The 26,684-nt window shown below is 49.6% G+C and overlaps 1 protein-coding gene across 1 annotated transcript in view; it reads left to right on the plus strand.

Moving 5' to 3' along the window:
* Positions 1-26,684, plus strand: part of GABBR2 (gamma-aminobutyric acid type B receptor subunit 2) — a 351,797-nt gene that overhangs the window by 91,738 nt on the left and 233,375 nt on the right. Inside the window, exon 2 of the mRNA XM_047831454.1 lies at positions 18,607-18,744. Coding sequence (XP_047687410.1) covers positions 18,607-18,744 — 138 coding nt within the window. The remainder of the gene's footprint in view (positions 1-18,606; positions 18,745-26,684) is intronic.

Here is a 26,684-nt window from a genome sequence, read left to right on the forward strand (position 1 = left end):
GGAGGCCAGGACGGGTGTTTAAGAAGCAGAGCCCCGGGGAGGGGGCACTGTGGAGGCCATAGGCAGCCTTACTTTTTACTCTGTGTCTGGGCTGGGTGGGGGTCCTCTCATGGTTAGAACTGGGCCCAGTTTTAGGGGGTGGTTCTGACAGGACCCACTCTAGAGACACCACACTACTGCCTGTAAGAATCCTCCCAGAACCCTGGAGCTTGGAGATCCTAGAGGCTGTCCCAGGACCAGGATCCTGAAGCCCAGAGACAGGAGGGGCCGAGTCCAAGGTCACCCAGCAAACAGCAAACAAATAGGAGCCCAGGGCTTCAGTCCCAGGACAGGCTCTGCCCTAGGATTGGGCGCCCTTCAATGTACATGGACTTCCAGCCCCTCCCCATCTGAATGCATTATCCTGAATGCATTATCCCCATCTAGCCTGACCTGCCCTCTGCCATGTGAGGGAGGGAGGCTCATTAGACCTGTTTTACAAGAAACTCAGGAGAGTGGAGTCCTGCCCGGCAGGCACCAGCCAGGAGTTGGCAGAGGAAGATGGAGACTGAGTGACAGCTCCTGGTTCATCTCCTTTTGTACCCCGGGTCCTGGGTCCAGGGCTCAAAGATCCTTCCTCCAGCTCAGCGGTTTTCCCGCCTATGTTTCCATCACCTCCTGTGCTTTTCTGCCTCTAGCAGGTCACACTAACCTGGGGTGAAACCATCTAGAGGATTCTCGATCCCTCAGATTCTGGGATTCTGAGTGGCTGTTTTCAGTGGCCAGGCTTGGATGCTTCTGGAGTTGGAGGGGAACTATTACCAAGTTATTCTGGTTCTTAGTTGCTTTGACCTTCAGTAGTACATTAGGAACCATAGCAGTGGGGCTGGTTTAATGATAATTAAGATTACTGTTACTAATTCCCCATGATGCTCTCCAGGGTCTGCCGTCCACTGCCCTCCCGCCATGCTGGCCTCCCTTGCTTCCTGTGACACCTCCATCCTGCACAGCCTCTCACCTTCTCTGCACTCCCCGCACTCTCTTCTGGGTATCAGTCATTGCTGATAGGGAATCTAACAGTTCACTCCCCCCCACCACCACCCTGCACAACCTGTCCCCCCACTTAATTTTTCCATTTAGCACTCATCACCGTATAACACATTTTACCTATCGCTGCATTATTGAACGTTTACTAACATTTTACTTATCCTACTTATTTATCCTCTCCTTCCCCGACTGGAATGGCTGGAATGGAAGCTCCCAGAGGGTGGGGATTTCAGTCCCTGCTGCGTCCCCACCACCTGTCACAGTGCCTGACACATATTAGGTGCTCGTGAAATTCATGTAGAGCAAATGAGTGAATGAACGCTGTACTCGATGCGGGCCACCCTCCTCCACCCTCTCCATCTGGCTAATTTCTCCTCATGTTTCAAGATTCAGTGTAAGTGCCTCCTCCTGCAGGAAACCTACCCTGGCTGCTGGTGCTGGTTCAGTGGCCTTTTCTGGGCCCCACACTGCAGCTCTTTTCACAGCATGCTTTCCCATCCCCTGCCGTGTTTGCTCCCTGGCTTCTCTCTCATCCCCACTAGCCTGTGGCTTTTAAAAATGGGCTCTGACTTGTTTCCCTCTGTTTTCCCATTGCCTGGCATAGAGCTTGGCTTGCAGGAGATGCTTAGTAAATGCCTGATGCCACAAACTGAATATACACAGTATTGATAACTAGCTAAGGGCTCCGTCCCATCTAGTCCTTATAAGTGCGCTAGGGTGAGGCCTTCTCAGCACTGCTTGTCTGTTTCACAAAGGAGGGAGGTGCAAGGGTGTGAGCTCCCACCCAGGTTGCAATGGGCTGCCCTCTGAGGACCTGGAGCCACCCCTGGCCTTCCAGAGGCTGCTGCTCTTGGAGCTTTGTCAGCCACTTGGTCAAAGGTCTTGCAAAGGGGCTTCTTCAGAGTGGATCATACTCCTAAATGCACCTGATCCCTAACTGCTGCCCCAAGATCTACGGGAGCCTTTCCTGGAGCCCCAGTCCTCAAATGAATCCCCCTTTTTGGAGCCTCCCCCAACCTCCATCAGCACTTCTTCCTGGGTCCTACTCTTCAAAAGAATTTCTTCTCCCGGGGAAGTTGTTCGTGGTATCTGTTTTCTGATCTGTCTTTCCAGTTAGGCTTCGTGCTGAAACCGCTTTATGTGCTTTCTAGGCAGGGAGAAGCTTCACATCCTTCAGGGTCCAGGCATGGCCCAGGCACTGCAGTCTGGGTGGACAGTGCCACGGGGACTTGGAGACCACTGAACAGGACCTCAGCCATGGGGAGGATGTGGGGGGGGGGGGCAGGCAAGGATCGGGTCCTGGGGATGCAGACCTAGGAAAGTGTGTTAGGACTTCAGACTTGGAGAAGCTAGGGTACAGGAACAAGGGTTGAGATGGGGACACAGTTGGGCCCAAGGCTGCCTGTACAAGTAGGACCCCCGAAGTCAACTTCCATATGAGGTCAGCACCGCACCTGTGGGGTCAGGTGGCCACCGGGAGGGGAGCTGGGGAAGCTGGCCCAGAGTATCAAGGCGCTGGGAAAAACCACCTCCTGAAAGGAGCCCAGAAGACAGGTGCCCGCAACAGAGGTGGAAAGGCGTATGATGGGACTGGGGAACTAGAAAGTCCCTGAGTAGAGTCCCCTGGTCACTGTGGTGTGTGACAGAGGCCCAGCCTCCATCCATCAGGCGGGGGAGTGACCGCCTTGTCCCCAGCTGGAGGACAGGAGAGGCACATAATTAACTCTGAGTGAGCGGCTGCTGACGGAGAACGAACCTCCTGAGTGATGAGTGTGGCTGTGGGCTGAGGGGGTGACAAGCCCATCAGGCCTGCAGTCACCACTCACCTCCGAGCAGGCGTCTAGTGAAGGTTTGAGCACAGGCAGGAAGCTGCGTCAGCCCGCAGACCCCTGGGGGTGCTGGGGGGACAGCTCTGGACTGTGTTCCAGGAAATGACTGTCAGGTCCCAGGGAGAGTCGGTGGGGTGGGCAATCGGCCAGCCCCTAATCTGCATCTGTCCAGCACTGGACTCAGCAGTGTCCCCAGGCAGTGTCCCCAGGGCCCCGCATCCCCTCCTGGCTTCTCCGCCTCTCTTCCCAGTGGCCCAGGATGCATAGGACCCTGGAGGAAAGCTAGGACTCCCCTCTCCCTCTGAGGCTTCCCTTCCTCTGCTTTCTGCATCTGACCCTTCCCTCCACCTGTCTTACTGCCAGGTCTTTGTCTCCCACCTAGACCCCCCCTCTGGCCTCATTTACCCAGCCCTTTGCCCAGCCTCTCTGCCTTCGTATCACCCCTCAGGTGACAGGAAGGGTTGTCCTCCCGGCTCGGCTCTGGTGACGTCATTATCAGGTTAAGCCCTTTTAACAACGCCCCTGGGTTTAATAGGTACGGAGCTTTTGTGTTTGACACGATGAAAACATTCTGGAAATAGATACTGATGATGGTCACACCACATTGTGGGTGCACTTAATGCCACTGAATTGTACAAATAAAAACGATTAAGATGGTTAAAAACAAAACAAAACAAAACAAAAGCTCCATGGGTCCCCCAGAATAGGTTGCAACCCTGTGTGTGGGTGCTCAAGCGCCCTTTCCGGTCCACCTCTCATTTCTTTCGTTCGCCCGTGGACGCGCCAACCCGGAGAACCATTCGCTATTCCCAAGACTTACTCCACTTTTCCCGTCGCCTTGTCTGTCCCCAGGGAATTTCGGTATTAGGGTCTTTTACTAATTTACTCCTTTACTCAGTGAAGTAATTCTTTCTACAGCCACCTCCTGCAGGCTTCTGCCTGAACACCCCTAGTGACAGGCAGCCCACTGTGCTACCAGGCAATTTACCCCATTTCTGGACGGCTCGGAGAGTAAAAGGCAGAGGCTGTATGGCCTGGGTTTGGGTCCTGGGGTCAGGACTTAACTAGTCATGTGACCTCGAGCTTTTCAGTTAAGCTCCCTGAATTTGTATTTTCTCCTCTGTTCAATGAGGGGTAGTGTCGGTATCCATTTTACAGGGTCATTGCAAATATTCAATGAGGTCTATTATGAATAGTAAATGAGATGATACATATGAAGAATTTAGCGTAGTGCCTGGCACATAGGTCAATGCCAAAGAAACGTTAGTGTGATATGTATAAATTGAACCAAAATCTGGCCTTGAACACCAACCAAAACACATACTGTTAGGGCAAGAAGGAATCAGAGATGAAGCGTGGCAGTCATTTGTAGGTTCCCTGACACCTAGGTCCCCTCTCCTGCTGGCCAGGTTGCACTTTGGGTCCCTGGGACTTTCCTGGGTCAAGTCTGATCAGTGAGGTCCATTTAATTGCTGGTTGAGCATCTCCAGAATTGTCTTTTTCCTTCTCCTTTGGCAAATGGCAGCATTTAAGATGGCGGTTGTTCCATGAGTTTGGACCCCTGAGCTACTATGACACATCGAGCTCCCCTCACTGAGAGAGAAATCAGTATTTCTGGAGTGTCCCATTGAGATTTGGGGGTGTTCCATTGGGAATTGGGCATGTGTGTTGCCACCGCACAGCCTAACCTCTCCTGACGGATAAATCTGCTAACTCACCCTCTCATCTTACAAGTGAAGCCCGGTGAGGAGGAGGTCACAGGGCCAGGCAGTGGGAGGCCTGGCCTCACCTTGTGCAGGACTGGATCCTGTAGTTGAGAGAGCTGGGTTTCTTCTTTCTTTCATTCCTTTCCTCATTGGTCTTCCCCATCACTGGGTCCTGTTAAGGGGGCTGTTGAGATGGATCCATCTGACTGGGTCCTGTCGATGTCATGTGCTGGTCAAACCCAAGTCTCAGAGCCCCTTAGTTAAGGGGCCTGACAAGTGAGCTCTGCTCTGGGCACGTTTTTCCCAGGGGTGCTGGACCAGGTTGCTCATCAGGCCTCACATCTGGACTGTGGTCCCTGCCTCCTAGCTGACCTCCTCTTCCCCCTGCCACCTCCCTCCCCGGGCCTCCTTCCTCTACACCAGCCTCCAGAGACATTTGTGTGAAACCAGCTTCCATCTTGGCACTCCCCTGATTAAAGAAAGTGCTTCCTGCTGCCCAAAGGGAAGAAATCCCTCCCTGCCTGCTGCCCAGCTATCTGAGCGTCCCCAGGGCACTGGCCCACCCATCTGCCACATCCCCTTTGCACCCGGTGCTCCTGCCCCAGAAGCAAAGACTCCATTTCTCCCGTATGCCTGGCACTTTCCTGTTGCCAGACCTTTGCTCCTGCCGGATCTCAGCCTGCTGTGCCTCCCTGTCACCTCTGTCTCTTCCACACTTTCAGGGCTCAGCTTGACTGCACCTCTTCCAAGAAGTCTGGGCAGAATATGTCAGTGTGACTTCGATATTCCTTCCTTTTTTGCGTGACTTGTGTGTCTCCTGTGGTTCCCACTTTTATCTGGCCTTGTGTTACAGCTTTTCGTTTCAGCCTTCTGTCACGCTCCCTGATGGCCGAGGCCGTCCCCAGCACCTACCCCAGGACCTGGCTCTTCATCACCCCCCATGAGTATGATCGGAGGAAACCCATGCTCTGTAACTGATCCAACTCTGCTGTGGCCCGCACCACATTTTCCCAAATTGTTTCTGTGTCTTTAGCCGTCTCTAGACTGTAAGTCCCTGAGGGCGGGGGCCGTGTCTTCACCCCCTCACACCTTCCACCTCCCTCGGCAAATGTGGAGCCAGGGCGCCCCTCGGAGAAGCGTACTGTTGAGGCACGTGTGGGGTGGAGAGGGGCAGCGGTGGCTCGGTGGCACACAGCTGGTGTGCAGTCCCTCTTCAGCAGGTGACCTGGGCCCCCATCCCCAGGGGAAGTGCTGAGAACTTGGGATATTTGTGCACACCTGTGGAAAGGAACATCGCCATCACCACTGCCTCCTGACAGGCAGCCTGCCTGTGTTTTGCGTTTGTGACCCTGACTTTTAAAAATGTCACACCTGCATATGCGGGGGGCCCCTATCGCCAGCTAACCACGAAACGCAGTCTGTAGCCACCCGTCTGAAAAACATGTGGTAATTTGCGTAGATGGCTTTACCCACGCAGGGGAGAGACGTGTGCTGTGGCCCCATCATCCTCAAATAACACAGTCTGCAGCTGGCCAAGAATCCAGAGTGACAACTTCAGAGAGAATACAGAAATGCCAGTGTTTCTCAATATCCAGGATGGACAGTCTGGCTCTCTGGAGGCTTTTAGAAGCAGATGGTCTGTCCATCACCCTGAGGAAAGGGTGTGAAAAACTCAAGATGGCTGGACTTAATAAGCTCTTTGGGACGGAGATACGGATATGACTACTTTTTATTTCAGGTTGTAGCCATCCACGGGGATTGCACCCACCGCACAGCATAATGTTGTCCAGCCGATACGTTTTAAACACCTGTTTGGATCCAGGCCCTTTGCTGGGCACGGGGGACAGAGGGGACCAGGACAGCCCAGTGCGGCAAATCTGAGCTGTTTCTGCTTATGTCCTTCCAATTCTGGTTTGACATCAGTGGCCTGCATGATAGGGGAAATATTTAAATGCACAGCACGCTTTCTTTCTGCCTTTTCCTGTCATCTTTTTCTCTCTTTAAAGTTTCACCTTTTTCTAATAGTTTTCCAGGTGTTTTGATTTCTTACATTTCAACATTTTTGCAGCAGGTGGTTAGAACAAATGGCTATTGGTCGATGCTGTCTAATTGCAGTAACAAACACCCTGTGTTCCGGTACTTTCATATATTAAGGCGATTTCTTGCTCATGTCATAGTCAAGTGCGGGTCGGGGAGTGTGTTGGTTGGGCACTCTGGGAAGCAGGTGCCCAGATGGAGTTGGAGGTGCACTGGGAAAGGTACAGCGGGGAGGGAGCAGAGAAAGGCAGGACGGATCTTCTGACTGTGGGCAGGTCTGACTCCCCGTGAAAGGCTGGGGTTGTTGGGGGGAAGGAAGCAGGGTGCGTGGGAAGAGGCACAGGCAACATTGCCTCTCTGAGAAAGTCCCACCCAGACCAGAGGCTCAAAGCTTGCCTGCTGTTGAGTCTTGTGCTGGCCAGAAGCGGTGAGCCCCTGTCCCCCCTCCATGCTCAGTCAAGGGTTGGGTTGCCTGGCAGGAGTGAGAAATATCCCGAAGGCATGGTTCCCAGAGGCTATCAGCTCTTGAGACTGCCCTCCTGCTGACGGTTTCTCTTGAAGTAGCAGTCCTACTTGGCTTCGGGGTGGGCCCCAGGGACTCAGGGTTGGGGGAGCCCTACCACTTATAGGTCCTTGGAGTCTCCCCACTCACACTGTGGGTAGAACAGAGAGCACAGAGTGCCCATGGAATGGTTTCATAGGCCAAGCACATGCCATTGGCCAAAGCTCAGTAGTCACACCTGGTTGCGAAGGAGGCTGCAGAATGTCGCGTGGCTGTGTGCCCAGGGAGAAAAACAGAACACAGATACAGATACCTTGGAGCAGGGATTCAGAGCCCGTATCCCAATTCTGCCTCTTACTGGCCGTGCAAACTTTGTGCAAATTTCTCACCTCTCTGACCCTCAGTTTGTTTCCTCATTTATTAAAATATGAACAATAAAAGGACATACTTCATAGGGTTGTTGTGCGGATTAAGTGAGTTAATACATTTAAAGAAATTAGAATCGTACCTGGTACAAACAGTAAAAAAAAAAAATTGCTGTGTTATTATTATTACTCTCATTGCTTCCAAATTTAATATTTCAGTACACATTTTTTTAAAATGTTTATTTATTTTTGAGAGAGAGAGTGAGACAGAGCATGAGCGGGGGAGGGCCAGAAAGAGGGAGACACAGAATCAGAAGCAAGCTCCAGGCTCTGAGCTGTCAGCACAGAGCCTGATGCGGGGCTCGAACCATGGACTGTGAGAACATGACCTGAGCCAAAGTCGGACGCCCAACTGACTGAGCCACCCAGGTGCCCCAGTAAACATTTCTTGAGTATCTACTCTGTTCAAGGAATTTTATATGTCACAGGAACTTAGTTGCTTTTCCTAGCACTTAATACATGCTCAGAAAATGTCTAAATGAGTTCATTTCGTTGGAAAAACAATACAGTGTGTGTTTAATTCAGTTGGCCATGGTGCTGGGCTAATTTTAAACATGATTTAGCAATAAGAAATGTAAAGTCCTGTTTCTCAGCTCAGTAAGTCGACCACAGAAGAACAGAAGGAGAGATTTACAATGGTTGAGAAAGCATGCTGGGTGTGAGAAGCCTACCTATTTAAAAACGACCTTCCGTCTTTATAAAAATAATATATGCATTAAAAATTTTTTCAAGTTAACAAATAAGTACAAAGGAGAGTTACAAAAAATCATTCAAAATTTCACCATTTTTAACATTAGATGAGTCTCCTTCCAGATGCCTCTCCATGCATATGTTATATGGAGGGGAGATGGACAGAAATCATTTTATAAAATGAGATCATTATTACATGCTATTTAAAACTGATGTTAAGTTTTATTTATTTGAATGTTACAGAAGAAAAAAAGGAAATGTAAAGTATAAACAATTACTCCACATTAGACAATGTTTCCTTCATTATAGAAAATCCTTGTTTCTAAAATATCAAGGGTAATAAAAACAGTGAAAGACAATGAGGAGAGTCCTGGCTTTTAAAGTCCAGTTTTCTATTTTCTTTTCTTTCCTTTATTAATTTTGTCTATTTATTTATTTTGAGAGAGAGACAGCACAAGCAGGGCAAGGGCAAAGAGAGAGAATCCAAGCAGGCTCTGCATTATCAGCGTAGAGCCCGACATGGGGCTCAAACCCATGAACTGTGAGATCATCCCTTGAGCCGAGATCGAGAGTCAGATGCTTACCCAACTGAGCCATCCAGGTGCCCCTTCTGTTTTCAATTTTATTTCTTTATTTAAAAAAAATTTTTAATGTTTATTTATTTTTGAGAGAGACAGAGACAGGATTCGAGTGGGTTAGGGGCAGAGAGAGAGGGAGACACAGAATCTGAAGCAGGCTGCAAGTTGTCCGTCAGTACAGAGCCCGATGTGGGGCTCGAACTCACCAGCTGTGAGATCATGACCTGCGCTGAAGTCAGACGCTCAACCGACTGAGTCGCCCAGGCGCCCCTCCTGTTTTCAGTTTTAGATAGTATAGATTAAAGTTTTCCTGTGGAAGAAGAGGAAATTTGTGACTCTTTTCCCTCCTCCTCTTTCTGAGTTTTATGTTGCATTAGTGTCTTCACATTGTGGGTTGTTTCATGTGAAATGGGTCCAACGCACACGATTGCTCCTTTTTAGTCACAAGCCTCTGTTCCTGAGATTTGTGTTTTTTGAGTCGTATTTGGTTGGCTGCATTTATCATCTAGTAGTCTTTTTCTTCTCCCCCCACCCCCCCCAAGAAAGTTTCAAAGGTGTTTTGTTACCAAGATTATGTCTGCTGGTTTAGTAGTTTTTACTGACAGTAAACTCTGTGTGAAATAGGCGCCACATACAAGGAATGCATTTTAAGGTTGCATTAATAGAAGTCCATGCTCAGAATGAGGGAGGTGATCATTTCATTCAGTTTGGTATTGCGTCTAGGCATGCTCTGAACAAATCAGTAAAGAAAAGACAACCCAATAGAAAAATAGGCAGTCACTGGTCCAAAAGAAGAAACAGAAACACCTATAAACATATGAAAAGATGGCTTATCCTCTTTAAAAATCAGGATCAGACAAATTGAGCTGACATCAGATACTCACAGGGTAGGCAAAAATTACAGTTGGTAGGGGTGTGGAGTAGTGAGACCAACAGTGGGAGTGTAAATGGATAAAACCACTTTGAAAAGATGTGGGAGATGCTGTGATTTCACGACTCCATTTCCAGGTTCAGACCCTGCAGGAGCCCTGTCTGTGTGCCGCGTAGAGAAATGTGCAGCCGTCTTACTTACAACAGCAGCCACACAGAATCCTGGAGACAACCCATGTGTCCGTCAACAGGGCAACGGACAAATAAGCCATGGCATAGCCCTACCGTGGAATGCTACACAGCCCTGAAAATGAATGAGCTGCAGCTCTGTTCAACAACACACATCTCACAAACGTTAACATGAAGCCATAAAGAGGTTTTTAGTTCAAGGTTCAGGCAAAATGTACAGCACAATTCTACATATGTGTATGAGTGTGTGTATATATATATATATATATATATATTCAAAAACAAGTAAACTTACGTGATATAACGTTTAGAAAATGTAGACATGTAATTTAATTATAAAGAGGGGCGCCTGGGTGCCTCAGTCGGTTAACTGTCTGACTTGTGATTGATTTCAGCTCAGGTCGTGATCCCAGGGCTGTGGGATCAAGCCCTGGATTGGGCTCCGTGCTGAGCGTGGAGCCTGCTTGGGATTCTCTCTCCCTCAGTCCCCCTCCCCCACTTGCACACTGTCTCTCTCTCTCTCAAATAAATAAATAAATAAATAAATAAATAAATAACAATTAAGAAAAGCAAAGAAGGATAAATCCAGAGTAGGGGTGCTCCCTGGGTGAAGGCGGGGGGGGGGGATACGTGGGGTGGCCACACACAGGCTTCCACATAAGCTGGGTGTTGGGTATATGGCATGTTCATTTTGCTGTTTTTCATACTTTACTTAAGTTATATGTATAAGGTACATTCTTTTCTGCAAGTGAAATATCTCGCAGTCACATGTTCTTATTTAAAATAAAAACAGTGCTCGCCTTCTATGTGACCTTGGGCAAGTTATTTATCTACTCTGAACCTCAGTTTCCTTCTCTGTAAGGGTGGACATAATAATTGTTTCTGCCTTATAATAATATTGTAACAAACAGGATAATTTACACCACGTTCTTAGTACCAGGCCTAATACATAGTGAGTGCCTGGTGGGTGTCAGCTATGTGACTTTTCTGTACAGGGCAGATGGAGGTGTTTGGTGGGGGGGGGGGGGGGGTGCATCCTAGAAATCTCTGTCCTCTGAAGCCTTTCCAGAGGATGACCACAGATGGAAAGGGTGTGGAATCATATCATAAGAGGATGATTAGAAGAGTGAAGGGTCATTTGGCTTGAAAGCATGTCATGGAGTCAAGTCAGGCTGGCTGAGTTTAGGTATCTGAAGGGCTCTCGTGGGAATGGAAGACTGTACGTATTCTAACAAGTTCCAGAGCAGGGGTGCGCAAACTATGGCCCGTGGCCCAAATCTGCCTGCTGCCTGTTTTGGTAAATACAGTTTTATTGGATTGCAGCCACACTCATTTGTTTATGTATTGTCTGTGGCTGCTTTTGTGCTACAGAGGGTTGACGAGTCGCAAATATGGTCCACAAAGCCTAAGATGTTTACTGGCTGGCCCTTTACAGGAAAGGTTCGCTGACCTTTGTTCTAGAATGAGAACTTGGAAAGGAAATGCAAAAGGAGGGTGATTTCAAGAACGACATAAGAACTTCCTAAGAAGCAGAGCTGGCCAATGACAAAGTAACTCCCTGGTGAGGTAGTGAGACCCCTGCCACTGGAGGGGTTTAAACAGATGTTGACCACTCCTGGAGTGGGAGACACAGAGCGGGACTTTGTAGCTGGGGCAGGTTGGACACATCAGTTTTTAAATTCTTCTTCAATTCTGAGATTCTGTACGGAGTAAATTCTCAGTTTCAAATTGGTTGTTATTAACTGTGACATTTCCCTGGCATTTTTACATTTTAGTGCTTGGCAACATTTGCTTTGAAATTTTTAAGTCAAAAAAGTATTTTAATTCTTTAAAAATGAGATTTAAATGAAAATGGAATGTAGTCCAGAGTTCTACTTTTTCATTAAAAAAAATGGATTTTCATGGCTTTTGGGTCCATTCCCATTTATAGGTGCTGAATTTTAAGAGCCTGTATGTGCCAATTATGATTTCTCTGTGACAAGTGTGTCCTTCCCAGGAAGGAGGAGCCATTGGAAATGAAACCAGGGAAAGGAGTTTGGGGGCAGTGACCATGAGCTGCTGTAGAGTTGGAGTCCGCGGAGGGCCAAGAGGAAACATACTGGAGAGGAAAGGGGAGTGGGGGGTGGGGGGAAGCAACAGTTACAGAGGGCCTACTGTGTACCAGAGCCCATGTCCAAGTGGCAAAACGGCGGACCAGAGACTGGCCCATCCACAAGCTTTGAACCGTTGCGAGAGAATGTGAGCCGTGAAGGAATTGTCTCCCCCGTGTGCGGGTCAAGGTTGGCCATGCCAACCGTCAGAATGCCCTCTAGAGGCGGGTGGGTGGGAAGGTTCTAATCGGGGAGGTGGGGAAGTTGGAGAACATGATAAAGCCCATAGCTTTCTTTCAGAGCACGAGAACCCCCTTATAGGGGCTCTGAGAGCAATTCATCAAAAGCCAAATCGCTCAAAGACAACTTGCCATAAACAATTTCTCAGAATGATAGTTTTGCCCAGTGACTGGCTCACTAAAAGCCGTCTGACAGACACCTTAAATGGGGGGCATAGAAAAGCTTTGGCATTTCCCTGGCTCATGCAGGGGCGGGTCCGAAGTCTGCAAGAAGAGGACGATAATAAACAGGCATTAGGGGAGCGTCTCCTAGGGCAGCCTTGAGGAAGGACTGAAATGTGAAATGTAGGTGAAATTGACTTTCACCTGAGCTGGAAGGACAAATCCTTGTGAAATGGCCATGTGAAGTGTCTGCAAGGAGTCCTTCAGGAAACTCAAACTTAGAGAAATTCCCCCAGTGATTTGGTGAATTGATTCTCAGGCAAACTGGCGTGCAATGGATTAACTTCCAGGGAGTGTGTGCGAGTGACTGGCTCAGCCAGTATCGCCTCACAGTCCTCTCAGGACATTCACCTGCCCTTCTCCAGGCCGAAACCAAAAATCACACGTGGGCAAGGACCTCCGGGGTCGTCCGCTTCGTGGTTTTCAGGCATTTTATGCTACTAGCAATGGAATCCCCTTTTTCAGATTAAGTATTACGTGGGACCTTGATGCTGAATATAGAACAGATAGAAGAAGAGCTGCTGGGAGCCCAGGAACCCCCTCGCTGGCTCCAAAACTTCTCTGCCGGGTCCTAGGCAGGCGCCTGAGGGCCTCCAGGTCGACAACCTCCAATCTGGTTCATCCACAGAGACTCAGCTTTGGTCAGCTGGAAAGTCCCTCTAGTTAGGACACTATTCGTATCAGGCAAGAAGTTACGGTATCAGAATGAGGATGACAGAGGGGCATCTGAGTGGCTCAGTCTGTTAAGTGTCCAACTTCAGCTCAGGTCATAATCTCATGGTTCGTGGGTTCAAGCCCAGCGTGGGGCTGTGCTGACAGCTCAGAGCCTGGAGCCTGCTTCAGATTCTGCGTCTCCCTCTCCCTCTCTCTGCCCCTCCCCTGCTCGTGCTCTGTCTCTCTCTCTCTCTCTGTCTCAAAAATAAAATAAAAAAAAGAAAAGAAATGAGGATGAGGGAGAGTAACATCTAAAATGGGACAGGTATGCCATGTGATTTTTATTTGGTAGTCACTTTAAAAGTGCTCTCTTTAGGGGAGCTGGGGAAGTGTGCTTCGTGCCCCGTAGGTGGTTTATTCTGCCTCAGGTCCAGAGCACTAATCAGGAGGAGACCTGGGTTTGGAGCGTTATTCTGAGGGAAATGGTCCTTTCTAGAATACTGCTAGCTTTAACACCACCGTTGCCTGTTGAGCTGAGTTCTCCAGATTGTTGAGGAAGCTCTGAACCAGGAATCCTGAAATCCTTCCCCTAATCCTGACAGGGCAGTGACAAACCCCTTCCCTCCTCTAGTCCTTGGGGTCTGCATCTGAAAATGAAGGTACAGGGCTAGCTAGATTAGCGATGCCCATGTGTTTGGATTTCACACACCAGTAAAAGCTGAAGAAGCAGAGTGGGGAGGGGGACGTGGAAGAGAAACTTCCATTAAAAAAAAAAAACACTTTGGGGCACCTGGGTGGCTCAGTCAGTTAAGCATCTGACTTTGGCTTAGGTCATGATCTCACGGTTCGTGAGTTCAAGCCCCGTGTCAGGCTCTTTGCTGACAGCTAAGAGCCTGGAGCCTGCTTCGGATTCTGTGTCACCCCCCCCTTCTCTGCCCCTTCCCTGCTCGCACTCTGTCTCTCTCTCAAAAACAAATAAACAATTAAAAAAATAATAAACACTTTATTTTGTCACATTAGGATATTAAAAACAAAACCATTCGGGACACCTGGGTGGCTCATTTGGTTAAACACCCGACTTCGGCTCAGGTCATGATCTCGTCCTATGTGAGTTTGAACCCCTCATCGGACTCTGTGCTGTCAGCACAGAGCCTGCTTCAGATCCTCTGTCTCTCTCTCTCTCTCTCTCTCTCTCTCTCTCTCTCTCTGACCCTCCTCCACTCATGTCCTCTCCCTCTCTCTCTCAAAAATAAATAGACATTAAAGAAAACAGAAATTCATTTTAAAAAAACCATTCTACTATCTATAATTTTATAACAGAAAAACATTTCAACACCATACAGACTCTGAAGCATCTTATCTACAAATTAAGGATAGCTTTTGAAATGAAATACATTTAGCTTTAAAGAAAACCTCACTATATTATTCTTGCTTTTCTCATTCTACTTCACCGTGTTAGTTTTCCATTGCCGCTATAACAGATGACCACAGATTTAGTGGTTTACTCCACAGCCATGCATTGGCTCACACAGTCCACGGGCCAGAAGTCCAGGTACTGCATGATTCGGTTGGGTCCTCTGCTCAAGGCTTCACAAGGTCAAAATCAAGGTGTCTCCTGGGCAGGGTTCTTAACTGGAGGCTCCACTGGGGAAGATCCAGTTCCTTTGGATTGCAGGACTGAGGCCCCCATTTTCTTAACATGTGGCCCCGTGCACCTTCAAGCCAACAGGCGCACTGACTTTATCCCATGCTTGGAGTCTCTGATTTCACTCCTGCTACCAGCAAATGAGACCTCTGCTTTTTGGGACTCGTGTGATTACATTGACCACCTGGATAATTCTTCAAAGTCAGCTGATAAGAAACCTTAGTTTTATCTGCAAAGTCCTTTTTCATGTAACATAACATATTCGTGAGCGTAAGATCAAGGGGCACGGATCGCGGGGGCCAAAATTCCACCTTTCACACCCAGCCTGGTGAGAATGGAGTAGGATAAACATTTGTAAACATTAGAAGATTCTTCCAGTTAAGATACTGGTTGTCAGATATTCTCCTGCTCTTGAGTCGACATACAGGGTGTGCATTTGTGAGAAGTCAGGACATCATCATTATTACAGAGTCTTGCACAGACAAGGTACCAGGGAAATGTTTGCAGAGCGAACAAGTATTAATAAGTTCATTGTTGCTCATATTGTTTTAATGCAACTTTGATTATAAATCTCGTGGCACTGTATTATCATTGTCACTAGCTACAGATTAGGAGACAAGCTAAAATCATTACAAGAATGTATTAAAATGGGAGATGATTCAGTAAATCATGGTAGAAACAATTAAAACATGAACTGCTCTGTTATATCGGCTGTGTTCCGTGCAGGGTGGGAAGTGTTGCTTTCAATCAAGGAACAAGGACAATTAATACAGGGCCCCAAGAAGCAATAAGAACTTAATCTTTCTTCTTTCCCTCTCTCCTTCCTTCCCATCTTTCATTTTCTCCTTCTCTCTTTCTTTCTTAGCAAAAAAAAAAAAAAAAAAAAAAAAAAAAAAAAAAAAAAAAAAAAAAATTTTAATGCGGTCCATTTTTAAATTAAATTTAAATTAAAAAATGGCATTATTTCCCAGATGTCTGCAAGCTGCAATTCTCAGCCTTGCCCAGGGCCTTTCGCCTTCCCCCCACCACCCGTCCCCACACCCTGCCCTCCCCAGGGTGCTTAGGGCCTGCTGGGCCCTACCCCTCCCCTGCACAGCCACTGTGCCCCATGTGACATGGCCTCCCCCTGCTGTCTCACCGCCTCTGCTGGACAGTGGGCTCTCTGAGGCCAGCCACCGCTCACACTCGGGTTTCCAGCCCTGTCAGCACCCGCTGTGGGTCAGAGTCTCTCAAATGAAAAGGGAGCAGTAAGTACTGAGCCACTCTGGTCCCACATCATGATCACTTAAGGGGAAGGGAGAGGGAGCAGAAAGGAAGAGGAGGGCCCAGAATGGAGAGGAAGACAAAAGTAAGAGCAGAGATGTGGGCATAGAAGGAGAGGAGAGAGAGCAGATACAGGGAGGATGTCAGAGGGCTCCTTCAGGCATGTGACAGATTCTTGCTGTCCCTTACTGAGCTCTGGGGAGATAGCTGTGAAAACAGTGACAAAAATCCTTGCTTTCGGAGGCTTACCTTCTAGTTGGGAGGTCAGTCAATATACAGGCATCAAAAAACAGGATGATTTCAGATAATGTTAGGAACTGCCTTAGGGCAATAAATAAGGTGGCATGTTAGGGAGTGACTGGACGTGGGGGACATTTTGGATGGGGGACAGCGATGAGGAGGTAACAGCTATACCAAGTCCTAGATGATGAGAAGGAGTGAACCATGCCGAGAAACAAGTGAATATTGTTCCCGGCAGAGAAAACAGCAAGTGCAAAGGCCCAGAGGCAGGAAGGAAATTGCTCTCCGTTTCAAGGAACAGAAAGGAGGCTGATGAGCTGTACTTGATGAGCAAGGGAGAGAGATGGAGGAAAATCAGGTCAGAGTGGGAGGCAAGGCTGAACCTAGTGGCTTCTTGTGTCCATTATGATAGGAGGGGTTCACACCCTGGCCCCAAACTTGTAAATAAGACAAAGTAGCTGTTATATAACCAGTTAGCCTAACACTTAGAGCGTTTTCTAGCAGCCCTGTCTAAGAGCCATCTGACTGGTGGAACTTAAGACCCAGACGCTTACAATTCTCTGAAACCGACAAGATGTGCTAGTCTTCGGTGATTTTCTTTTCTGTCCACAACGGTTATCATTTTATTGTCCTGTAGGACATTAACTGGTTTTCTATCTAATTTGGCAATCTTACCTTATTTCTTATTTTTCCATTCGCCATAAAAATCCCTGTCTCTCAAATTTTCTCTTGAGTCCACTTTGCCACGCTGCAGATCCCTTTATTAATGAGTTAAATAAAAGGTTGACATATACCCACCATCAATTTTCATAAGAATGATGTTTTTAACCTTTTGAGAATTACATTCTGCTAAGAGGTTGGGTTTTAAGTGCACGGAAAGCAGGACAGTCAGAAGGACTGGTTTATGTTTTACAAAGAAGCCTCAGACGGCTGGGTGGTGAGCAGGCTTAGCCGGGCCCCAGGGGAAGCAAAGAGCCCGGCTAGGTGCCAGTGCCTCTGTGCAGGGAAGAGACAAATGACAGAGGTAGAGGTGGAAGTGAGTCCTCACCTACTCCCGACATTTGAGGACATTTGTCCTTGTTCGTTTCCACGCTGGATCCCTGGGATCTGTTTTAGTGGCCAGTTTTCGTCTCTGGTGTGTGAGCTCCTTGGCAGGAGCTGTGTCCAGCTTTTGTGTGACCTAAGCATCCAGCCCTGGACTGGACATAGCAGTGCTCGGCAAGGGTTTGCCGAGCGAATTCTCCTCTTCAGATCCTCCTCCTCCTCCTCTTCCCTTTCTTTCTCCCCTTCTTCCTCCTCCCCTTCTTCCTTCTTTTTTTATTGTGATAAAATATGCATAGCATAAAATTTACCATTTTAACCATTTTTAAGAGTACAGTTCAGTGGCATTAAGTACTTTCAATTGTCGTGAAACCGTCACCACCGTCCGTCTCCAGAATGTTTCCATCATCCCAAACTGAGACTCTGTCCCCCTTAAACATGAGCGCCCCCCCCTTCCCTTCTCCCCCAGCCCCTGGCAGCCACCATTCTGCTTTCTGTCTCCACGAATTTGACTCCTCTAGAGACCTCATCTAAGTGCAGTCCCACGATATCTGTCTTTTTGCATCTGGAGTTTTTTCATTTAGCATGATGTCATCAAGGTTCATCCGTGCTGTGGCATGTGTCAGAATTTCCTTTCTTCTTAAGGCTGAAAAACATTCCGTTGTGTGTGTATAGATCGCATTTTGTTTATCCCTTCATCTCTTGATGGATAGGTAGGTTGTTTTCACCTTTTCTTGGCTATTGTGAATAATACTGCTGTGAACATGGATGGGCAAATATCTCTTCGAGTCCTGGCTGTCAGTTCATTTGGCTGTCTCCCCAGAAGTGGAATGCTGGATCATATAGTAATCCTGCTTCACTTTTGGGGGAACTGCAGTACTGTTTTCTCTCGCAGATACACCATTGTGCGTTCCCACAAGCAATGAGCCATGGTTGCAACTTCTCCACATCCTCACCGACACTTACTGTTTTGTGCTTTTTTGATAATGGGTGTGGATTTGTTTTCTTTTAAAATATAAATGACCCGGGAAGAGGGAGACTCCAGAGTGAGGCAACTGGGGGCTCTTTCCTCCGTGCGTTCTGCATGGAGATAATGGAGGAGCCAGAGGTCCTGGAGTTGGATCGGGGTGGGGGAGGGGGTGCTTGGGGGGAGGAGAGCCTGGATGTGGGGGGGCCATCATCACACCCACCGAGCTTACAGTGTGGGTTCGGGGCTGAAGGAGAGGCCGCCCGATGGGGGAGCTGAAACCTAGAAGGTTTCCTGTGAGGAAATTTGTTTGTGTGAATCTGCTGTCGGGCCCCTGTCCCTGGGGAAAGCTGTTTCTAATTCAGGCTTCTCTTTCTGTCTGTTGCTCCCCAGTGTGATAATGCGAAAGGGTTGAAAGCCTTCTACGATGCAATAAAATACGGGCCGAATCACTTGATGGTGTTTGGAGGAGTCTGTCCGTCCGTTACATCCATCATTGCAGAATCTCTCCAAGGCTGGAATCTGGTGCAGGTAAGGTTTGGGTCACTTTTGGTTAGGGGACTGTCTTCGGCATCAGTCTTTTGCAGGAATGGTTCCTTGTGCAACATGGTTTCTAAGTTGCCCAGTTCATGCCTCCCCAACTCTTTCCTGGATGGTCGCACAGCTTCCTGCTACCCCCACTCCTGGCCCAACCCTCTGGCCTTTCTGGCACGGCCAACGCAGTGGGTCTCTGTGGGGTGGCCCCAACTCCACTGCGTGTTTGGAATCTTTTAGTGACTCCCTAGCTGACTGTCAGTGCCATCAACATCCAGCCAATTGCCTGCCTAGCGTCATCTCTTGTCCCTGCCGCTCACCCCATGCCTCAGCCCCTCCTGACAACCCACCTTTCCCCAGAGACATCTTGCACCTTCAGACTTCTGAGCCCTGCTCTCACTGTTCCCTGATCAGATGGACTTTTATCTCCTTGCTGCCAAGCCTCCCTCCCCCACTGAAATTCTCTTGTCCACCAAGATTGCCCTTTCCCTCACACAAGCCTTTCCTGGGGCTCCTGACCAGTATTCACTCTTTACACTGGCAAATGTTATACACCATCCAGCCAGGGAGTGTGAGGTCTGATATAGACAAACTCACCAGTGCCAGCTGTTCTTTGGACTAGGAAAGAGAAGAACATGGAAAGATGTGACCAATGAGAATGAGTGGTGGCCCACGCATGTGGTTTACTTCTTTGTTTCATCCATCCATCCATTCACCCATCCATCCATCATCCATCCATCCATCCGTCCATCCATCATCCTTCCTTCCATCCACCCTTCCATCCATCCATCATCCATCCATCCATCCTTCTTTCCATCCATCCATTATCCATCCATCCATCATCCTTCCTTCCTTCCTTCCTTCCTTCCTTCCTTCCTTCCTTCCTTTCTTCCACCCATTCACCCTTCCTTCCTTCCTTCCTTCCTTCCTTCCTTCCTTCCTTCCACCCTTCCTTCCATCCATCCATCCATCCATCCGTCCATCCATTCTTCCATCATCCACCCTACCATCCATCCAACAAATATAACAGGCAACTTACTATGTGCCTGGAATTTTGGTAGACACTGGGGGATATAGTGCTAACAGGACAGGTAGGGCACCTTCCCTTTCAGAGCTTACATTCTAGGAGGGAGGCAGGTAGGCAGTAAGCAGGTAAACAAGTAATAATACTAAGAGCTAACACTTGTGTAAGGCTTACAGGCTTACAACATACCAGACACTCTTCTGAGCACTTGTTTGCGTTAATTCAATCCTTAAAAGTTCTCTGTGCCGTCGTCACTATTATCCTCATTTTATAAAGAAGAAAACCTGGGCACACAGAGGTCTAGTAACTTGCTCAGGGACTGTCAGCTCATAGGTAACAGAGTCAGGATTTACACTCAGGCAGTCTGACCCTTAAGCAAAGACTGCAGTAGGAAACAGCCAGGATAGAAATAACCAGGGTGATGGGACTAGTGGTGACGGCCCCAAGGCAGTTAGGGAGGGCCTCTTGACGGAGGTGACCTTTGGGCTGAGACCTGAAGGGTGAGAAGGAGCTGGTTGGGTGGATGGAATAGGAAATGCAGGTGGTCTGTGCTGAGAAAGAACTTGTCATGTTCAGGGAACAGAGAAGGGGCAGTGGGGCAGGAGCATGGTGAGTGGGGAGCCAGGATGGGAATGAGGAAGCCAGTGGAGCCTGACCACAGCAGGATCTGGTTTCACCGCACTCCTGCTGACTGATTTGCTCAGAGAGTCTGGCCCTGCTTGCATGGGATGCTGGGGGTAGAACCCTGACCTCACGGCCCAAAGGGAGGCAGGAGCTGTCTGAGGCTGAGGTATGATGAGGAAGGAGCGAGGTCCCAGGGAAGGCTACCCACTCAGCCCAGGGGCAAGAAAGGCTTCCCAGAAGAGGGATGTGGAGCTGGCTGTGAAGGAAGAGAGGACGCTGGACAGGTGGAGCCGTGAAGGAGAGCATTGCCGGCAGAGGAAACGGGGCGCTCAGAAGCAAGAGGTGGGGAGTGTGTGGGCCTGGGGAGCACTGAGTCATTCTCTGTGGCCTGAGCAGGCCACGCTGAATGTGGGTGGATGCAGCAGGAGATGAGGTCAGAGAAGCAGCTTGGCATGCTATGGTGCAAACCCAACCACGTGCCTGGGACCCAGCACCACTCACCTGGCTTCAGGCCCTGTGGTGCCTGCAAACAGTGAGGCCTTGGGCAGGTCACCTTCTCTTGCTTCAGCTTCCTTTCCTGCAGACTGAGGAGCACGCTGTACTCCCTACTCGGCAGGGCCAGGCACTGCCTCTCTGAGCCTTAGCTTCTCGTATAGAAAAGCAGGGGAGGGAGAAGGCCGGTCTCATAGGACTGCTGTGTGGGGTAAATGATCACATTGTGATCAGAACTGTGGCTGGCACATCCTTAGCACTAAGTGTTTTTTGTTTTATCCTTACCCCTGCCCTGCCTCCTGCTGCTCCCCGAGTTGACTACCCCAGCTTCTCAGCATCCTGGGTCTTTCTTGCAACACTGTTCCCACCCCCTGAAACGGCCCATTCTTAGACATCCGGCTTGAATGCTGCCTCTTCCAAGAAGCCTTTCCTTACTGCACTCTCTAAAGTCTCCCCTCTACAAATTCTTTTTCTCACTTCCCTGTGTTTACTTCTAGCTGAGCACATACATGGCCCACCCCTCCTGCGCCTCTGCCTGTCCCTCTCTGAGGGCTTGGCAGAAGTGGGGGCATGTTTAGCTGGGCTTTGAGCTCCTTAAGGAGAGAACCTGGGCCTGAGTTACTCCTGTTTTTCCTGGTGCTTAACACTTCACAGACCTTGTTATATGTCTGTTGAATGAACAGAAGCATGGAGGGAGGAAGGCAGAGATGGAGGGATGGAAGAACCTGCAGACGGACACTTTGTTCAAATATGGCAGGCCAAGCTCTCTGGAGAAACCCCATTCAGAGAGGAATCCAGGGAGCTTCTGGGCCTTTTCACCACCTCACTTGGATCCATTTGCCCTCAGAATTCTCTGAGGAGCTGTCGAAGCAAGCAGGACATTGGGAACTTCTAGCTTGCCAGCCAGCGCTCCCTGGCCCCCGCATGAGCAAGACAGGCCTCCAGCTTAGAGAAGTTGACAGGACAGGAGACTGGGTTATGAAATGGAGATGTACTAGTTATTGCTGCATAACGAATCGCCTCCAAATTCAGTGGCTTAAAACAACAATAATTATTATTTCATTATTTCTGTTGGGTCAGTAATTCAGACCCAGAGAATGGCTTGTGTCTGCGTCATGATGTTTGGGGTCTGCCTGGAAGATTTGGAGACTGGGGTCTAGCATCATCTGAAGGCTTGACTGGGGCTGGAGGATCAGCTCCCAAACTGGCTCCCTCACATGGCTGGCAAGTTGGTGTCTCTCCATGCAGGTCTCTCCATAGAGATCTAGAGTCCCCCCGTGGCATGACAGCTGGCTTCCCCCAAAGCGACTCATCTAGAGACCAAGGCAGAGGTTGGCAAAGTCTTTCAGGACCTCGCTTCGGAAGGTGCACACTGTCATTTATGCCTATTCCACTGCTTGGACAAATTAGCTCTTATTTAGTGAGGGAGAGGATTAGGCAAGCTGTAGCGGGAGGCAAAGGTCACCGGGGTCCATCTTGGAAGCTGACTGCTGCAGGAAGGAGTAATTCTCTGAAGGAGGCGGGAGCTCAAGTTGCCCAGAAAAGGAGGCTTAATGCTGAGTCCCTTCTGTGTTTTGAAGAGCTCCTGCTCATCCTTCAAAACCCTGGATAAGTACCTCTTCCTCTATGATGCCCTCCTTGGTTCCTTGCCTTCTATGCCTCCCATCCCTAGCCCCAAAAGTAAATGAATTGCTCCTTCCTAAATAAAGGCTTCTCTATGAAGGCTGTCTCCCCTAGGCTGTTGTAAAGTGGTTCTCATGCAGAGGGGACAAAGTATCTTACTCATTTTATGTATAAAGCACAGATATATATATAGACATAAATAGGTGTATAGTATATTGTGGTATTAACATTTCATGAGTGGTGCAGGATTAGGAAAACATGTACGAGGCTTCCTCGCAGAGTCATAGTGACAAGAATGTTGGGAAACAAGGTTCATCGTCACTTCTATTGCACACGGTATTTTGTCATTAAATGAATTACATCTTGTGGGAAACGGTTTATTCTATATCCAGGTGTTCCCTACTAGAATAGGAGCTTCTTGTGGGGGGGCAGGGGCCCTCATTTCCTTCATCTGCCGGTTCCCAGGGCCTGCTGCAGGGCCGGGCACCAGCTGGGTCGTCGCTGAGTGCTGACCTGAACTAAATGCGGGGCACAGACTGCAGAGTCTGAAGCCTCCCACGGCAGCAGTTTTCTCGCCCTGTGGGCTTGACTGTGGGGGAGGTGGAGGATGTGGGAGGGAATGCAGGTCCTCAGTCTCCTCCTAAACAGGATCACTGTGCATCGTTGCAGACACGAACGGTCCACCATTGCCCTGGGTTTCTGCCATCAGATACTGCACCAGGTCAGGGGCTCCAGCTGCACCCTGATGGGGGCTACCCTGGGGGCTGGGGACTGGACGGTGCCTGGCAGTTTGGAGAGCTCTGGGGAACTCGGAGGCAGAATCACAGTATGAGCCCAGGAGAGGAGACTTCTCCCAGCCTGTGGAGCCAGCCAAGGGGACTGAAGCAACAAAGACGAGGCTCTTGATAAAGAGTAGCGTTGGGGTTTCCACCTCCCCTCCGCCCCATTTTCAGGGAACCCACACTCTGGGAGCCTCCCAACCCCCTCGTCACCTCTGAGAGGCTGAGCTCGCTTGCAGAGAGGTGGAGGGGCTGGAGGAGTGGGCCTACATTCACTCAAGGGGTTCAGCGAATCCCTTAACTTATTCAAAACTGGGCTCCGAAACAGACTTTCACAAATGGGAAAATGCATGTAATTTGTGTAATTGAAAAGGAGCACTGACTGCCCTTTGGGGGAACAATGCTCGCTGGACAGAGACAGCCTGGAATGTGTAATCAGTTGTTTCTGTTTCCTGGTGCTACAAAAATAGGGATTCGCACGACAGAGGGGTGAAAATTCAGCCTGGTGCCAAAATCGGTTAAATTTAACTTCTGCTTTTTTGCCGGGCTTCTTGATTCATGGTTGCTGCGTCGAGAGACTAATATTGTTTAAGTCATGATGTGAGTCACTCAGCCACCGGGAGCGTCAGCTCCTCCAGCTAGATGCGAGGATCTTAGAGTCCAGGCTGTGACATGCAGGCTTTGTCCCTCTCTGGCCTGGTCAGACCCCACCCTTGGGGAGCTCGGAGCTGGGGCCTCACACCACCAGGTACCTACCAGGGCATAGCCTGGGAGACATCTGGGAAGGGTCAGGGACTGGCCGTTGGAGACGGCATGTTCGGACCGGAGGACACGCAGGAGTCTTCGCCTCCAGAGCCACATGGCTCTTTGAGAGATGTTGCTGGCTGGCTGTGACGTAGGTGGGGAGACGCAGGAGAGATGGCTGAAGTTAGCGGGGAGCAGAGCCTCCGCTGTCTGCAAGCAAGCCCTTGGCATTGGAGGCGTCCAGCACGGGGCAGGCTGCCTGGCTGTGAAGTAGGGGGTTCCCCTGTTGCCCGAGGCTCCCCGGATGTACCAGTGTCATCCAGTCCTGCTTGTGGGGAGATCTAATATATAGAGGAAGCATAGACCAGGTTGAAGACTCTCAAACTCTATTACAAGAGTCACTTATGGGGGCTGGGGATGTGCTTGTGTTAATACAAATTCCCCAGGCTGCACTCAGCAGGTGCAGGTTAAGGGATTCATCAAATGCCTCAAGGGCTAGAGACCCACTCCTCACCCTCGCTGCCATTTCGGTACCCGCAGCTCAGGCGACTTAGATGCAGTAATTTCCTGGGGTCCTGCTAGGCCAGGTCATCTCTCAGGCTCATCTCCCAGACGCTGGGGCTCTAGGACTGGGACGCCAAGGACTCTGTGGAGTGCTCCCAGTGTGCAGAGCTCAGTTTATGCTGCCCCTGTTGGGGAGAAGGCGCAGAGGAGACAGCAGGGCCCCCAGGACAGAGTCCACAGTCCCTCTGCGGCCAGAGGGTTCTCCATTACCCTCCCCCCTGCTCCCTGCCCACCTCCTGCTCCTTCATGCCCCCCCCCCCCCAAACAGGGGCCTCTCCACCTGGCAGGACTGTGCTCATTCTTTCTGGTGCAGTTTGCTGCCCTTTCCCTGTGAAGTCCCCCGTTCCTTGTCCTGTGCCGTCTTACCCACACACCCCGGCCATGGTGTCTCCTGCCCTGTGCCTGCGTCCGGCCTGGCCTGGAGCTGCCTGAGGTCAGGGTCTAGTCTCATTCAGCCTTGCACCCTGGGCTTGGTGCTGACCTGGCTCACGTGCTGAGCGGGACCGGGGGAGTATTTGCCGACAGAAGGCTGGATGGCTGCCTTCTAGGCCTCAATCTTGTCCCTAAGGAAGGGGGCAGATCATCAGAGCCTGCCAGACCCGAAGGGACCCAGAGTGCTTCTCAACCTGCAACCCCTTGGTAAAGAAAAGCAAAGGGAGGCCAAAAAATGGCCTCCAGCTTGGCCTCAGCCCACATCCCCTGTCCTGGACCCAGGTTTTTTTTTTTTTTTTAACTCGTATATTCCTTTGACATGGTTTTCACACCCCCTCAGAATCCTGTCCTCAGCCTTCTGAAGGGGGCTTGCTTTTGACCCTGCCTTGCACTTTTCTTGAGGAGTTCTGCTGACCTGCCCCCAACCTTCTGAAAGCATGGGGCCTGGGGATAAGGCGGAAGAATTTGGAGAGGAGCGGAGAATGGGGGCAGGGTCGCTGCAACCAGAGATGGAGGCAGGGCCCCGGAAAGGTACAAGAGACGAAGCCAGAGGGGGCTGACATCCTCAGAGAGCGGGACAAAACTCCTTCCTTCTTGGGAGCTAGGTGATAGCTCTGCCTCAGCATGCAGACAGAAATAGTCTCGCTGATGAAAATAAAGTCAGATTCCTGAAGGGATAAAGGGCTGCTCGCAGGAAAACGCAAACACGGTTTCGTCAAGAACCGTATCCCGCAGAGCCTGTCCTTTAAAAGGCAGCGCAGCAGATATTAAATTGTAGATGCGTTTCTCCTGGCACCTTCCCAGCCTCCCCTCGCAGCCATCCTGCGCCGCGGGACTCCCCTCAGGACCTCCCCGGGCAGGAAGTTCTCAGCTTGTGTGATGGGGCTGAATCCACAGAGAAGGTCCTGCCAGGAAGCGGAGGGGGCAGGTCATGCAGACGGGCGATGTTGAGTCTGCGATTGTTGCAGGATTGGCAACGACGGCCCGGAATGCTTAGGACTTGATTTCTGCAAAATCTAAATCATGCTTGGTTTTGACATTTAAAAAACCAAATCAGCGAGCCCCCACCCCAGTAGAGCCCTTTGCTATTTACTGAATTCCAGCATGGCTGTAAACTGTCGGTCAATGCCATTTGCATCCCAGGAACAGAAATTTTGTCATCGGACTTGATTTTCTCAAGCCATTCTTATTAAAGGGGTGGGTTGCCTGAGAAGTCAAAGGGTTGGTTTGTTCGTTTTTAACTTAGCTGTGGGTTGTGGAATTTGAGGTAGATTCATAGAAAGCCAGAGCGGGGAGGGTCTGGCAAGCATCGGGTCCAGTCTCCCCATTCTGCAGATGGGGAAACAGAGGCCCAAAGTGGGGAGGACCTAGCCAAGTTCTCACAGTAACAGCAAAGCTGTGAGTCCCATGGCTCACCCTCCAGGGCTCTGCAGAATACACTAAAATATGGTCTCATTTCTCTCTCTCAGCCTTGCTTTTACATAAAATGGGAATAGCAAACTAGCCTTGTATGCCATTTGTGACAATCACGGAAAGCTTTCCCTTTTAAGTGAAAGCACTTCTATAGACTACAAACAGTAGCCATCATTGCAGTGATGGGGACTCCTCCACCAGAAGCAGATCTCTAATTACAGCTAGCAGAGTTTAAAAATCAC

The sequence above is a fragment of the Prionailurus viverrinus genome, chromosome D4, assembly GCF_022837055.1.
Source record: "Prionailurus viverrinus isolate Anna chromosome D4, UM_Priviv_1.0, whole genome shotgun sequence".
NCBI classification, from domain to species: domain Eukaryota; kingdom Metazoa; phylum Chordata; class Mammalia; order Carnivora; family Felidae; genus Prionailurus; species Prionailurus viverrinus.